A 13,730-nucleotide genomic window follows, 5' to 3' on the forward strand; every position below is an offset into this window, starting at 1 on the left:
ATGTATAATTAATTCATTCACAATTTATAACCACAATGTCTGATAATGCTGCCATTGTTGAAAACATTAGCCTACTTAGTTCTTACTATCTGGATATACACCTTAAGTTGGAGAAATACTGCTACTTCATTGCCATTAAGTCCTTGTGAATGCAAGTCTGTTATTCTTTTTGGTAACTGTGCTTTTCTTGGTATGCTTTGATTCAGTTCAAACAGGTGGTCCAGGAAAGCAAGGGGAGAAGAAACCAGGACAAAGTGAGATACAAAGTGAGTTGTTGCTAATCCTTTTGCTTGATTAGGTAGCAATAATGAATTAAGCATGTATGGAGTTTTCCTAATTCCTCTCACTATTGAATATTACTTGACTTTATATAATGTAAATTATTCAATTAGCCCAAAGAATTTGTTATCATTAATTCAGAAACTTTAATCAAATTATAGTGTTCTGACTTTTTTAATCCTTCCCTCCCATTTTACTCCTAATTTTAACAATACAAGGTCTCTTCCCTAAACATGTTTTGTTTTGATGCTGAGTTTTCTCATATCAGCCTTAATTTTTTTCAATATCAGCAGACAGATTTTTAATTCATTAGTGGCATCTTTTGGATGTTAATAGTAAGTGAAAAAGTAAACTCCTAGAAGGACTTGATTTTTGTCTCAAGATAAGGCAAGTTGAAAAATCTCATGTAAATGTTTGGAGAATTAAAAAAAAAACTTAGGTATATTTAAAAGTAAGCTATATGAATGAAGAAATGAATATATAAGGAGTAGGAAATTGGAGCAGCTAAAATAAAAGCAAAATTTCTTTTCTTCCAAATATATGCATGTACCCAAGCTCTTTTTTTGATATTTCCAGCATTACTATTTTTAAAGCTGTTCTTAATTTCAGATTTGGCCTCCTTTCTACCAAGTTGGTACATTTGTAATCAAATCGAAAAAATTTTATTTCAGTTCAGGTTTTGGCATTATTAGTCTCCTTGTATTAAGGAGTATTGTATTAAATCTCCTCACTTAATGGGTAAACCAAAATAGAGGGGATTCTTCGATTGCTAATTTTGTCACCCTATAAAAGTTGAATTTATGAACCAGGATGTTAATAAAAATCTTATAAAAACAAAGGTCTTTTTATCTGGAGATTTTCTCCTTACAGATCCCTGTTTATCATTCTTTCTGAGGTCTATTAATCCCAATTGAAATTTAGAGGGAATGCAGTTACTATAGTAATATTTTCCCTAAGTCAATATTTTATCTAAATCAAAGCATTACATTAATCACTGTATTTCTCATAGTTTTAAATGTCAGTCAAATCTTTTGCAAATATACACATAAACACTATTCCCACCATCCCCTTTTCCTCAACCTAGACATAAATTTAGTCTTTGAAACTTTCCAATATGCCTTCCCTCTTCTTACTCATAAACTCTATTTTCTACTCCCCATCTCAGTGAACTAAGAATATAGAAGCATCTGAAGAGATATATTCAGTGCTTTCTTACAAAAGCCAATTCTCATCAAATTCAAACAGAATCGAATAAGGAAAGAGTGAAAATATTTCATTGTTATCCAGTGAATTATTTTTGATAAGTCTGTTGCCTAATTGCCTTTAGACTAGCTTTGAGTCCTTCTGTTTTAGAGATTTTTAGGATCATTTTATTGCATTTTAACAATAATAAAGGAGAGAAATTTGACTATTCACATTTTTAAATTAATATTATTTATTTCTCCTTGATACTCTGAAAATATCATCCATTAGAAATTCATTAAAAGGGTATATAAGTTACCTAGTATAAGTGAATTGAAAATTGAAATGATAAGATCCTTGATATTTGGGTATAATTTATTAAGGTATAATACACATATAAAGTGATTTTTTTTAAAGCAACCTTATGCTTAGCAGATACCAAGGAAAGGGCTAAGATAATTAAGACTTAGTTTATCCTCTTAAGCTTTCAATTTCGTCAATAACTTTATTATAAAAATGAGAGAACTATTAATACTATATAAAATATTAAATTGCATTTGTTAAGATGACCAAAATTTAGCTTGCAACTTTAATTTTTCCCTTGCCCTTCCTTTTTCTTTCTTCCCATGAATTTTCATCATGATGCTGAAAATGCTTTGTTCTTGATGGATTTCTACTATATATTCCTAGTGTGAGAACACAATTGTATATGGACATATCCCCTATATAACCTATGCATACTACTTCCAAAAATGAAAGAGTTTAAGTACAAAAATTTTTAAACTGACTTGTGTTAGGGTCTATGTACTACTGGTAGTTGGATTTATAAAAGTATTTTAAAAAGCGACACCTTCTATGTATTTCAGAATGCTCTCTCAGTGCCTGGACAGATTTAGTTTTCCTAGTCGATGGCTCATGGAGTGTGGGGAGAAATAATTTCAAATACATCTTAGACTTCATTGCTGCCCTTGTATCTGCTTTTGACATTGGGGAAGGAAAGACAAGAGTTGGTGTTGTCCAATACAGTTCTGATACCAGGACAGAATTTAACTTAAATCAGTATTACCAAAGGAAAGATCTTCTTGCTGCTATTAAAAAAATACCATACAAAGGTGGAAATACAATGACAGGTATGATTAAGAATTTATTTTAATTTTTAATTTTAATTTTTTAAAAGTCTAGGGCTTTTTTTGGGGGGGGGGAGGTGCTGGAGAAATTGAATATATTCAGGAGAAAGTAACCAGAGTAGTGAAGGGAATCAAAACATGTGCTATGAGGATTGGCTGATGAAAATGGGGTTGGTTAGCCTTTAGAAGAGATGACTTAAGGAGAAGGTAGGAACTGACTTAAGGTATATGAAGGTCTGTCACAGGGAAGTGAAATTAGGCTTTATTCTTCTTGGTCCCAGAAAGAAGTAGGTGTAAATGAGTAGAAGTTATAGAAAAGGAGATTTTAGCTTTATATATATATATTTCTTAACAATTAGGGCTGTCCCAAAATGGAATGGGATGTCTTGGGTAATATTAAGTATCTTGTTTCTGGAATTTTTGTCGCAGCAGCTAAACAACTCTCTATAGGAAATAAATGCAAAAGAGATTTGAGCAGAAGTTGGACAGATAATTTTATACTTTCTAACTCAATCTTTGATTTTTTAAAAAAAGCCAATAATATATTGTCCATTTACTTATATGACAAAGGGATTAAATTCATAATGATTTCTTTGTCCTAAAAATATTCCTAAAATATATCAAGTCATATGTTTCTTTCCACTTTAGGAGATGCTATTGATTATTTAATTAAAAATACTTTTACGGAATCAGCTGGAGCAAGGGCTGGCTTCCCTAAAGTAGCAATTATTATCACGGATGGAAAATCTCAGGATGAAGTGGAAATTCCAGCAAGAGAACTTCGGAATATTGGTGTTGAAGTTTTCTCATTGGGTAAGTTGTATTGTTCCTTGATATCAGTTTATTAGTATGTTAATCAATGGAATGTGGATGAAAATTAAGGCTTTTTACAGGAAGAATTGCTATTCAAAGAGTAGAGTGCATTTTCTTATAATGAGTAAGAGATTTTGAAATAGAAATTGAACTTTCCCACTCCTCTCCTATGCTTAATATACAAAACAATTATGATTTAATGCTCATTTTCTATTATAGACTTTGACTTTTTAATGGTCACTAGTTTTAATATTTGTAATATTACTAAAGGTAATCATTATACATTTTTCTTGTTTCATATATAATACATGAAGAATACAAGAATTCAATTAAGATGTATCTTAATTTATGCCCTAAAGAGATTTAGAGAGGTGGTCTTGTCTTTATAGAAAAAATGATGTAACAGTTAGGATGAAAGTTAAGCCTGTTTTACCAATATTCTTTTTTTGGTTATTGATTGAGTATATTACACAAAGCTATGTTGTTATTGTTGTTGTTTTTTTGGTTCACCAACAAATATTTTATTCAGCAAGTATTAGTTACTCAGCACTGTGTAACAAACTTTGGAAGATATCTGGAATGACCAAGCCATGGTCCAAGCTGTGAAGGAGCCATAAAATACATTGGTAATGTGAATACTTATAAAATGATTATGAAACAAAGCCTTTTCTACTTTGGATCTGAGCAATATGGAAATACATGTCTCTAGTGCACACAACTCACACAAGATAGGGCCATTTAGCTTTTTCATGGACTCCTGTCTTCATTTCCATTTGTCTCTCTTTTTCTCTCTCTCTTTAAGGTATCAAAGCTGCAGATGCAAAAGAACTCAGACAAATTGCATCCCCACCTTCACTTAAACATGTTTTCAATGTGGCTAACTTTGATGCAATTGTAGATATTCAGAATGAAATAATTTCTCAGGTGTGCTCAGGTGTTGATGAACAGTTGGGTGAATTGGTCAGTGGAGAAGAAGGTGAGTTGATGAGAACTTTGTGAAAACACCTTAATTTCTTATTTGCTTTGTTTTTTGATTTTTAAAGATATAGACAGGGCTGACAGCTTGTTTTTGTTGGGGAAGCAAATGAGATGGGAATCTGAACACACTAGGGGAAGCTTCTTCCACCAATGCAAAATGGTTTGTAATTTGTAGTAGAGAATTACCTGCGTCATCAAGAGGTTAAGGATATATGTTTTGTACACTACATACTATATATATATATATATATATATATATATATATACTATAGTATACTATGACTATATTATATTAACCAACCCATTACCTAAAGATTTAGATATAAAATGGCAGCACAGTAAATTTAATTAACACAATATCCTTAACTCAGTCCTTTTGGACAAATTTTGAATTACTCTTTCCTTCTAGAGTCTTTTTCTTACTTGGCATTTGTATTCACAGATTACTATGGATAGTATATGTATTTCAAAGGAAATAATTTATTCTTAATAGTTGTTATTTATAAAACATTTCATATATATTATTTTTTTGATCTTTAAAATAATCCTCTGATGTTGGTATTTGTATGTATTATTATTATCACCATTATACAAATGGAGAACTTGAGGTGCCAAGAGCTGAATTGACTTTCCCAAATATAGTTGTAAGTTTAAGCCTAGAACGGTTCCCAGGTCATCTTTGTGCTTCCTCCAGTCTAATATTGTCAGATGAGACATATATATATATATATATATATATATATATATGTATGAATATTATTTTTATAGATCTTAAAGGAAAAGAACTTTCCAATTACAATACTCCCCCGTACTTTTTCAAATATTAGAGGATTTTTAGAGTCTCTGAAAGATAAGTGAATTTCACATATATATATATCTGGGAATTTTCCTTATTTAAAAAACTTCTTTCAATTCATGTCTTCTAATGCATGGAAGAAAGACAAGGCACTTGAAAGGATGTTAAAATATCTGACTGTCAACCTTTTGTGCAGTCTTGATAATTTTCCCTGAAAGTTTTTTTCCTCATCTTCTGCATTCAAATGGAATTCTAAAGCACATTCTAAATAGATGAGTACCAATCTCAAAAACTCCTTTATTACTGAAATTGCAAGTTTTTGGCTTTCTTTTGGCAAATTTTTATGGGCTTTAGTTCTGTCATTTAGAATCTTGCCTTATAACTTCATTTGTCAAGATTTTAAAATTCTTATTTCATTGTAAATGAAATAATTAGTCTACTTCTGCTTCCCACCTCTTGTAATTTAGAATAATAAAATTATTGTATTTGGTAGTTGGAAAGAACCTTAGTTTATTTAGTCTGGTCTCCTTATTTGTTCCCATTGTCCATTCGTTTTCTTTTTTCCCCCGCCTTTCCAGCTTTCCCCTTTCCCTCTGTTTCTCTTCCTCTTACCCGCCTTATCTTCTTCCACTCTCTGCAGCTCTGCCCCCCTTCTCCTTTTCTTCACCTTTTTTCTTCTTTCACTCTTCTCCTCTCCTTCTTAATCCCTTAATTCTTCTGCTTAAATCCTCCACTTTATCTTTGGACTGCTTTGACTTTATGTTTGGTTTATTCAGAGACTTACAGCTTAGTCTTCTTGAATACAATTTCATCCTTTCCTCTCAGATCACTCATTTTCATTAATAAATTCTTTTTTCTCTTAGGTTTCACGTTTTTGCTTTTAGGTTTTCCTATTTTTTCTTGGCTCTATCCTGACACACTGTTGTTATTGCTGCCTAAATACTCTTACAATTGTAAGATACAGTCTTACAATATGCTTTGTCCCCTTTTCACTTTTCTCATACTTTTCACTTCTTTTACATATAATATGTACTAGCTTTACTTTAGTAACAAATTAGAGTTATGTAATGTTCTTAGATTTCCTGTAGTTTGTCTTATAGGGCCAGGATGAAGCAGAATTATCCCAAGGGTTTGGTTACATAGAAAAGCAGAATACAGGGGATTTATCTTGACATACATAAAATACGTTGTTACTATTATGTAGTATATATATTTCTGGGATTAAAAATTTATTAATCTTTTTTCATAGATGCATAGATTTTAAATATTATTTAGTCCATGTTGAGTTTGTGAACATTTAATTTCAATTTTTTTCAGTTTGATATTAGTGGAGGTGAAATTATTTATACTCTATTTGGAAGAGCATTACATTACAACTGAGAATAGATTAAAAAAACCTGAGTCTCTTTTTGGGTGTGTATGTTATTTTTACCATATTATTAAAAGGGGGGAAGATTCTTTTCATGAAAGCATGCTTTCATTATCATATTAAAAATTAAAATAGTTAAAGTATTCTTTACACAATTTAAAACAACATAATTTGTGTTTATTTTCTCCTAGTCCATTAGAGGATTAGGACTAGTATCAATTTCTATTGGATTAGGAATTACACTATTTGGTTCTTTTCTTGGTAGTTCCTTGTCTTTAGCATTGACTTCTTATAGTCATGATAACCATTTAAATTAATAACTAACATAATGATTTATCATATTTTAATTTGATATATCAAAAAAGAGCTACCTACATCAGTTACCTTTGGTTGATTCAGGAATCATCCTATATGAATCTATTAATGTACAAGTTGTCTTCTCCATTAAAATGTAAGCTTTTGAGGGCAAGGGCTATTTTTGTCTGATTTTCTATCTCCAATACTTAGCATGGTATTTGGTGCATACTTTGTGTTTAGTAAATGTTTATTAATTCATGTTATACATTAGTAAGTGTTATATGGAACTGTATGGAACCTGAAATTGATGACTCCACTTTGGGAGGATTAGTATATTAGATGTGTCAGGTGTGTGCATGTATGCCATGCTAAATTTTCTCCCCAAAGCAAACCTCCTTTCCTTTCAACAGAATTGGGTCTTTTAAATTAGACAGGAAGATTTTAGTTATTAACTTTTCTTGATGTATCGATCTTTAATTTGATAAAGACAAAAACACAGGTATTCTAATTTGATTTATAGTGATTTGTATCTTATTAGAGTGCATGTTCCTTGAAGAAAGGAAAAGTTTCATCAGTCTTTGTCCAAAAGCCAAAAAAAAGGTTATTTTATTTTTGTATTCCTAACACTTACCAAAAGACTTGTACTTAATCATTGCTTATTGAAAACTTGAGTCAAAAAGATCTATTATAGAATATAGTAAAGTTTATTTGAATAATTGTATCACTCTGTTTTAACTCTTGTTTTGTCTCAAATTTTCAGTTGTCGAATCTCCTTCAAATCTGATTGCCACTGATGTATCATCAAAATATGTTAAGCTCAGTTGGGATCCATCTCCTAGTCCTATAACAGGCTATAAAGTACTTCTCACACCAATGATACCAGGAAGTAAGCAACAAGCTTTAAGTGTGGGTCCTCAGACTACCTCTCTGAATGTAAGAGACCTTTCTGCAGATACAGAATACCAGATTAGTGTCTATGCAATGAAAGGACTGACATCCAGTGAACCCATTTCAATAATGGAAAAGACCCAGCCAATGAAAGTTCAAGTGGGTAAGTAATTCGATTTGTACTGCTTGAAAATTTATCAAGTAGTTTGCTTTAATTTTCCACACATTATTTTTTTTCCAAACATGTTTAATGGATATCACTTGACTTTAAATCCCTTTTTCAAATATGTCCTTCCTCTACTCTTCAGAACACCATCCCTTATAAAACTTTTTTTTTTCAGAGGGAGAAAAACACACTTTATAAAAGCTAATCAACACATTAATCAAATTTGATGATATATGCAATATTCCATAGCCATAATTATTTACGTTGGTAAAGAAATTAGGTGCAATTTCTCTTTTATTCCTTAAAACTAAATTTAATTAGTATAATTACACAATATTCAGAGTTTTTCTGTTGCTGTTGTTGTTCTTTCCACTTACATTAGTAATAGTTATCCACAAGTTAATTTGTCAAGTAAAAGAGGAGTGACAGATGATTTTTTAAAACCACATTGGCAACCAGGAGTATAGATTCATTGTGAAACTTGAATTAATTGGAATTTTTTTTTCTTACAGAATGCTCCCGTGGTGTGGATATAAAAGCTGATATTGTGTTTTTAGTTGATGGCTCCTATAGCATTGGAATTGCCAACTTTGTTAAAGTTAGAGCCTTTTTGGAAGTCCTTGTGAAAAGCTTTGAAATTTCACCCAACAGGGTACAGATCAGTCTTGTCCAATATAGCCGGGATCCCCATACTGAGTTTACTTTGAAAAAATTTACCAGAGTTGAAGACATTATTGATGCTATCAACACATTTCCCTACCGAGGTGGATCTACAAATACTGGCAAAGCCATGACTTATGTGAGAGAAAAAATATTTGTGGCTAGTAAAGGATCTCGGAGCAATGTGCCAAAGGTCATGATTCTTATTACTGATGGGAAATCATCAGATGCCTTTAGAGACCCTGCTATAAAACTCAGGAATTCAGATGTTGAGATTTTTGCAGTTGGTGTCAAGGATGCAGTTCGTTCTGAATTGGAAGCTATTGCCTCCCCACCTCCTGAAACTCATGTGTTCACAGTAGAAGATTTTGATGCCTTCCAGAGGATATCATTTGAACTTACTCAGTCTATCTGCCTTAGAATTGAACAAGAACTGAAAGTTATAAAGAAAAAGTGTAAGCCATTCTTGTGATATAGAAAAAGTATTATTCATATATAGTTTTTTTGGTGTTTTCATACCATAAATTGGGATTTCTTTAGTGCAAAGGGACTTCCTTACCTTTTAAAAAAGAATATTAATAATTCTATTATTTAACTCTAATTTCTGACTCCCTTATGAAGGGGAAATTTTTATTTTCTGTCATAGGAAATTTGTCCTTATAAGAAAGATGCTTTTATGCTTATAGAGATAATATAATGGACAAATAATGAACTTTGGAGTCAGTGGACCTGAGTTCAAGCCCTATCTCTATCACTTAACTACTTATAGAACTTTGGGCAAGTCACTTAATAATATAGCTAGATGATATTGCATTGAATATTTGCCTTAGGGTAAGGAAAATCTGAATTCACATACTGACTAAGATATTTACTACTTTTGTGACTGGGAAAATAATTTAAATTTTCTCAGTCTCAATTCATCACATGTAAACTGAGGTTGTATTTGGTGGACTCTAAGGTTCCTTACAACTCTAAAACTATAATATTAAGATTAAGATATTAATTGATTGATTAATTAATTAAGGCCATGGCTATCTCTGGTGAGAAATGGGTCCATGTTAGTCTTCCTAGAACAATGATTTCTTTATGTCAGTGCCAGGTTCAGCTTAATATTTTGTTGCCTTTAGCCAAATGCTTTTTTTTTATTCCTTCCTGTTTAGAACCCTTCACTGGCACCTAATTGCCTTCTGAACAAAATTTAGATTTCTGTATTGCATTCAACATCTAGTCCTAATCTACCTCTCCAGTTTTATCTTCTACATTACAGATTATCTTTTCCACCTTAATGCCTTCTTAATGTTTATCTCTTTGTTTTGTTTTTGTTTTTTGCTTTTGTACCTAGTTTATACTTTCTTCCATATGGAATTCTTTTCTCTTCTCTGCCTGTCCAAATTTTACCTTGAATTAGGTCAAGTCTTTCTCTCACCACCATGTCTTTGGAGATAATTTTCTTTCACAAACTTCTATGGCATCTATCTATCTATCAGTCTATCCATGCATCCATCTATCCATCTATCTATCTATCTATCTATCTAGATCTTAAATTATTGGATTTTTTTTACTCAGAAATAATTCCATGGCTAATACTTTTACAAAAACAAATATTTATTCAATTTAAATGAACACCCTCTGTCCTAGGTAAATTTTATCTAACATTCTCAAATATATAAGAACTAAGGTAGAAAATGTTTTTCAAGTTCTTTCTAAGCTTGCTGACATTTACATTTTGTGGTAAGGATGTGTTCCCCTCCTTAACTACCCTTTGTTAAATACTCAAAAGAAATAGCCAAATTCAATTTTAATTTGGTATAAAAAGATCATAATCTTCTATTGTAATTATCCAAGCCACAATTTCAATCAGACTCCCATATCCTCTTAATTTTTCCTCTACTTCTCTAGCTTTCTTCAAATTTCAACAAAAATCCCACTTCTCTCCTTTCCTTTCCCTTCCTCTCTTTTTTTGGAGAGACAATTAGGCTTAAGTAACTTGCAACTAGTCATGCAACTAGTTAGTTTCTGAAGCATGATTTTAACTCAGGTGCTCTTGACTTTATGCCAGTGTTCTATCCATTGTGCCACTTAACCTGCCTTCCCATTTTTTTTTTCTAGAAGCCTTTCCTCATCCCACTTTATCCTTCTCAAGATACCTCCTGCATATACTGTGTTTATACATAGACTTTTTTTGGGAGGGCTTGTTGTCTCCTTAATTAAATTGTAATATTCTTGAGAGTAGCAACTTTTTTTTTCTTTCTTTGTATTCTTGCTACTTAGCACACTGCCTGCCCCACAGAGATTGTTTAATAAATTGTTATTGAAGATTTCTTAGGTAGGAGCTAGACTCTGGGCTCTTCTGCAATCATAGGATCATAGATTTAGAACTATAAGGGATCTTAGAGGCCATTATGTACTAGCCCTCATTTTATAGATGAGGAAACTGAGTCCCAGAAGGGTTCTACAGTGTTTGACCTGGGATTCAAACTCAGGTTTTTCTGATTTCCAGCTCAGTGCTCTAGCCATCCTACCATAATGCCTTTTGATTCAAGGATCATTTGTGAGTATTGAATGTTGGTCATGTAATATAATGGTAACTACTTTTCAATTATACACAGCATTAAGAAATATGAAAAAATTCAGACAATGCAGTGCACCAATGTTCTACAGGTTCTGTTCATTAAAAATAATTCCTTCCTTTCTTTCTTTTTCAAATAGCTTATGTGCCTCCCAGGAATATGAAATTTTCTGATTTGACTTCAAACAGTTTCAAAGTGAACTGGTCTCCAGCAGGAGAGCATGTTTTTACATATCACATTACATACAAGGAAGCTGCTGATGGTGAAGCTCTCACTGTTGTAGAGCCTGCTTCTAGTACCAGTGTTGTCCTAGACCATTTAAAGCCAGAAACATTGTACTTGGTCAATGTAACAGCAGAATATGAGGATGGTTTCAGTGATCCCTTAACTGGAGAAGAAACAACTTTGGAAGGTATATTGCAGTTTTGCTAACATTTTTTTCTTTTAAAGAATACAGTTTATAATATTGCTTTAGCTTATTAGGTATATTGGCAACATATTATCTTCTGCCTCTTCCAGAATTTTGTACTTGCAATCAGTTTCTGTGAACTTTAACAATGTCTAAATTTCAATATCTTAAAGTATATGAATATGTAGTTCATAAATTCAAAGAAGAGGAGGAAAATATATAAAAACACATTTACTTGAATGTCTTAGTTTATGATTAGGTTAAATAATTATTGAATTAACTTATGAAATGCTGCACTAGAAGTTTTTTTCTGCACCTTATTTCAATAATAGCTACATTTTCATATCTTTTTGTAGTTGCTTTAACATTCTCCATTACTCCAATGATAGAGCTGTTATAAAGCATAAATCTTGCATATTGATTATTTGCACAAGAATCCAGATGTTGAATGCATTTAACTCTATTCAGCAAAGTTTTAAGTGGATGAAGAAAGGGTAGGAGAAGGAAGATACTTGTTAGGGATAGAGGTTCCTGGTAGCTCAGCTTCTATTTTATGATTTCTTTAAGAAATCTTTACAAATGTGAAAACTAGCTAGGTGCAGATGCACTTGATTTTAACTTGATTATAACTATCCGTATAGAAGCAAAAGTAAAAATTGCAGGAGTTAGGGAATGAACCTTGAAGAATGGCTATACTCAAATAAGGATAACTAGCTATATTTAAAAGATACTCTTCATTAATGAATTTTCCTCTGCTGGAAAACAAAACTGTGATATGTCCTATTGGCCTATTTTGTTGCATCAAATCTGTATTCATAGTGAAGAAGAGGAAGTGAAGGGTTAGTTCTAGGAACAGTACAGGTTAGATGAGATGGCCTTTGAGGTACCTTCCAACTTGGAAATTCTATGATTCTAAGACATACAAGGAATTTGCAAATATGTACAGAGTCACAGTGAATATAACAGCTATTCTTCATTTCTGTTGAGAGCTAGAAGAAGAGGAAACAGACTAAGACAAGAGTATGAAGAATTTAGAGTCTTTATAGAGAAGAATTTGCTGATAATATTTTTAGATACTGGAAGTTTTTGCTTGTGGAAGCCTGTGAAATCCCTTTCTCTGGTCAGCTTTAAAAATAAAATTGATTTGCATCATTGGAATGATTTAGATATATTTTTGCCAAATTATTGAAGAAACAGCTACTTAAGATAGGTCTGTTCCTAGCTTAGGATTTTATGACTGTGATTTAAAGATTCCTTTTAACTTTTAGTATCAATAATTAGACACATATCTTTGATAACCTCTTTTGACTTGGGTAATATAAAAGATGGAGTATGGACTTTAATTGTATGAAGTGCTGTTTTCTTCTAAGGCTGTGATCTTTGCTTATGCCTAGATAAGCCCCAAACCTTGACAGTTGTACTTTGTCTTATAAATGGAAAGCAGTCCTAAAACATAACTTTATTATAGTGTAGGATAGTAGAGGATAGATATAGATAGCATATATTGTAGTATAGGTATGGTATGATATGATATGGTATGATATAATGTAGTATAGCATAGCTTATTATTATTATCCAGAAACATTATGATTTTATAAGAGTAAAGAACTCTCAGTTATGGAAATTCTCTTTCCTCATGCACATTGGTACTCCCACTGTAAATTGTACTCTTGAGTTGTCTGGAGTTACTGATTAGTTAAGTGACTTGCCCATAGCCACATAACTATGTGTTAGAGATGTGTCTTGAGCCCAGATTTTCCTCACTCTACTATGTATCCATTATACCAAATTGCTGCCAATTTGCTAGTGAAGCAAAGTCTTTTCCTTGTTCCTAAGAGGCAGAAAGCAAAACAGTAAAATTCTATTTCTAATTATGTAGCTATAATGAAGTCTGGGAGTCAAACTCCACCCCATCAAATATATAAAATTGTGATTATCTTCCTCTCATCCTGAGTAATTGAGTTTCTCCTGGCTACCAGAACTAAATCACATAAAGTAGTTGAAAACTATCATAAAAGCTTTTTTCAGCCCTTCAACCTCCATTCCTCTAAGGAACTCCTATACAATGATGTATTCTATTCTAAATAGCTTCAAATCTTTATTTAAAATTTATTAAATTCACAGTGACTGTGTGCTACTAGTAGCTTATTTTAATAGGTCTATAAGACAGAGAAGACAATGGCCTTTACCTTCCAT

The 13,730-nt window shown here is 31.9% G+C and overlaps 1 protein-coding gene across 4 annotated transcripts in view; it reads left to right on the plus strand.

Moving 5' to 3' along the window:
* The window catches only part of COL12A1 (collagen type XII alpha 1 chain), a 141,515-nt gene that overhangs the window by 18,422 nt on the left and 109,363 nt on the right, over positions 1–13,730 (plus strand). For 3 of the 4 annotated variants that reach the window (XM_031964618.1, XM_031964620.1, XM_031964619.1), the window contains 7 exons: positions 207–266; positions 2,328–2,591; positions 3,237–3,401; positions 4,204–4,377; positions 7,602–7,892; positions 8,408–9,010; positions 11,265–11,537. The exons of the other annotated variant lie outside the window; for it this stretch is intronic. In XM_031964618.1, coding sequence (XP_031820478.1) covers positions 207–266; positions 2,328–2,591; positions 3,237–3,401; positions 4,204–4,377; positions 7,602–7,892; positions 8,408–9,010; positions 11,265–11,537 — 1,830 coding nt within the window. The remainder of the gene's footprint in view (positions 1–206; positions 267–2,327; positions 2,592–3,236; positions 3,402–4,203; positions 4,378–7,601; positions 7,893–8,407; positions 9,011–11,264; positions 11,538–13,730) is intronic. 4 annotated transcript variants of the gene reach the window in all.

This window comes from Sarcophilus harrisii, chromosome 4 (assembly GCF_902635505.1).
Source record: "Sarcophilus harrisii chromosome 4, mSarHar1.11, whole genome shotgun sequence".
In the NCBI taxonomy this organism is placed as follows: domain Eukaryota; kingdom Metazoa; phylum Chordata; class Mammalia; order Dasyuromorphia; family Dasyuridae; genus Sarcophilus; species Sarcophilus harrisii.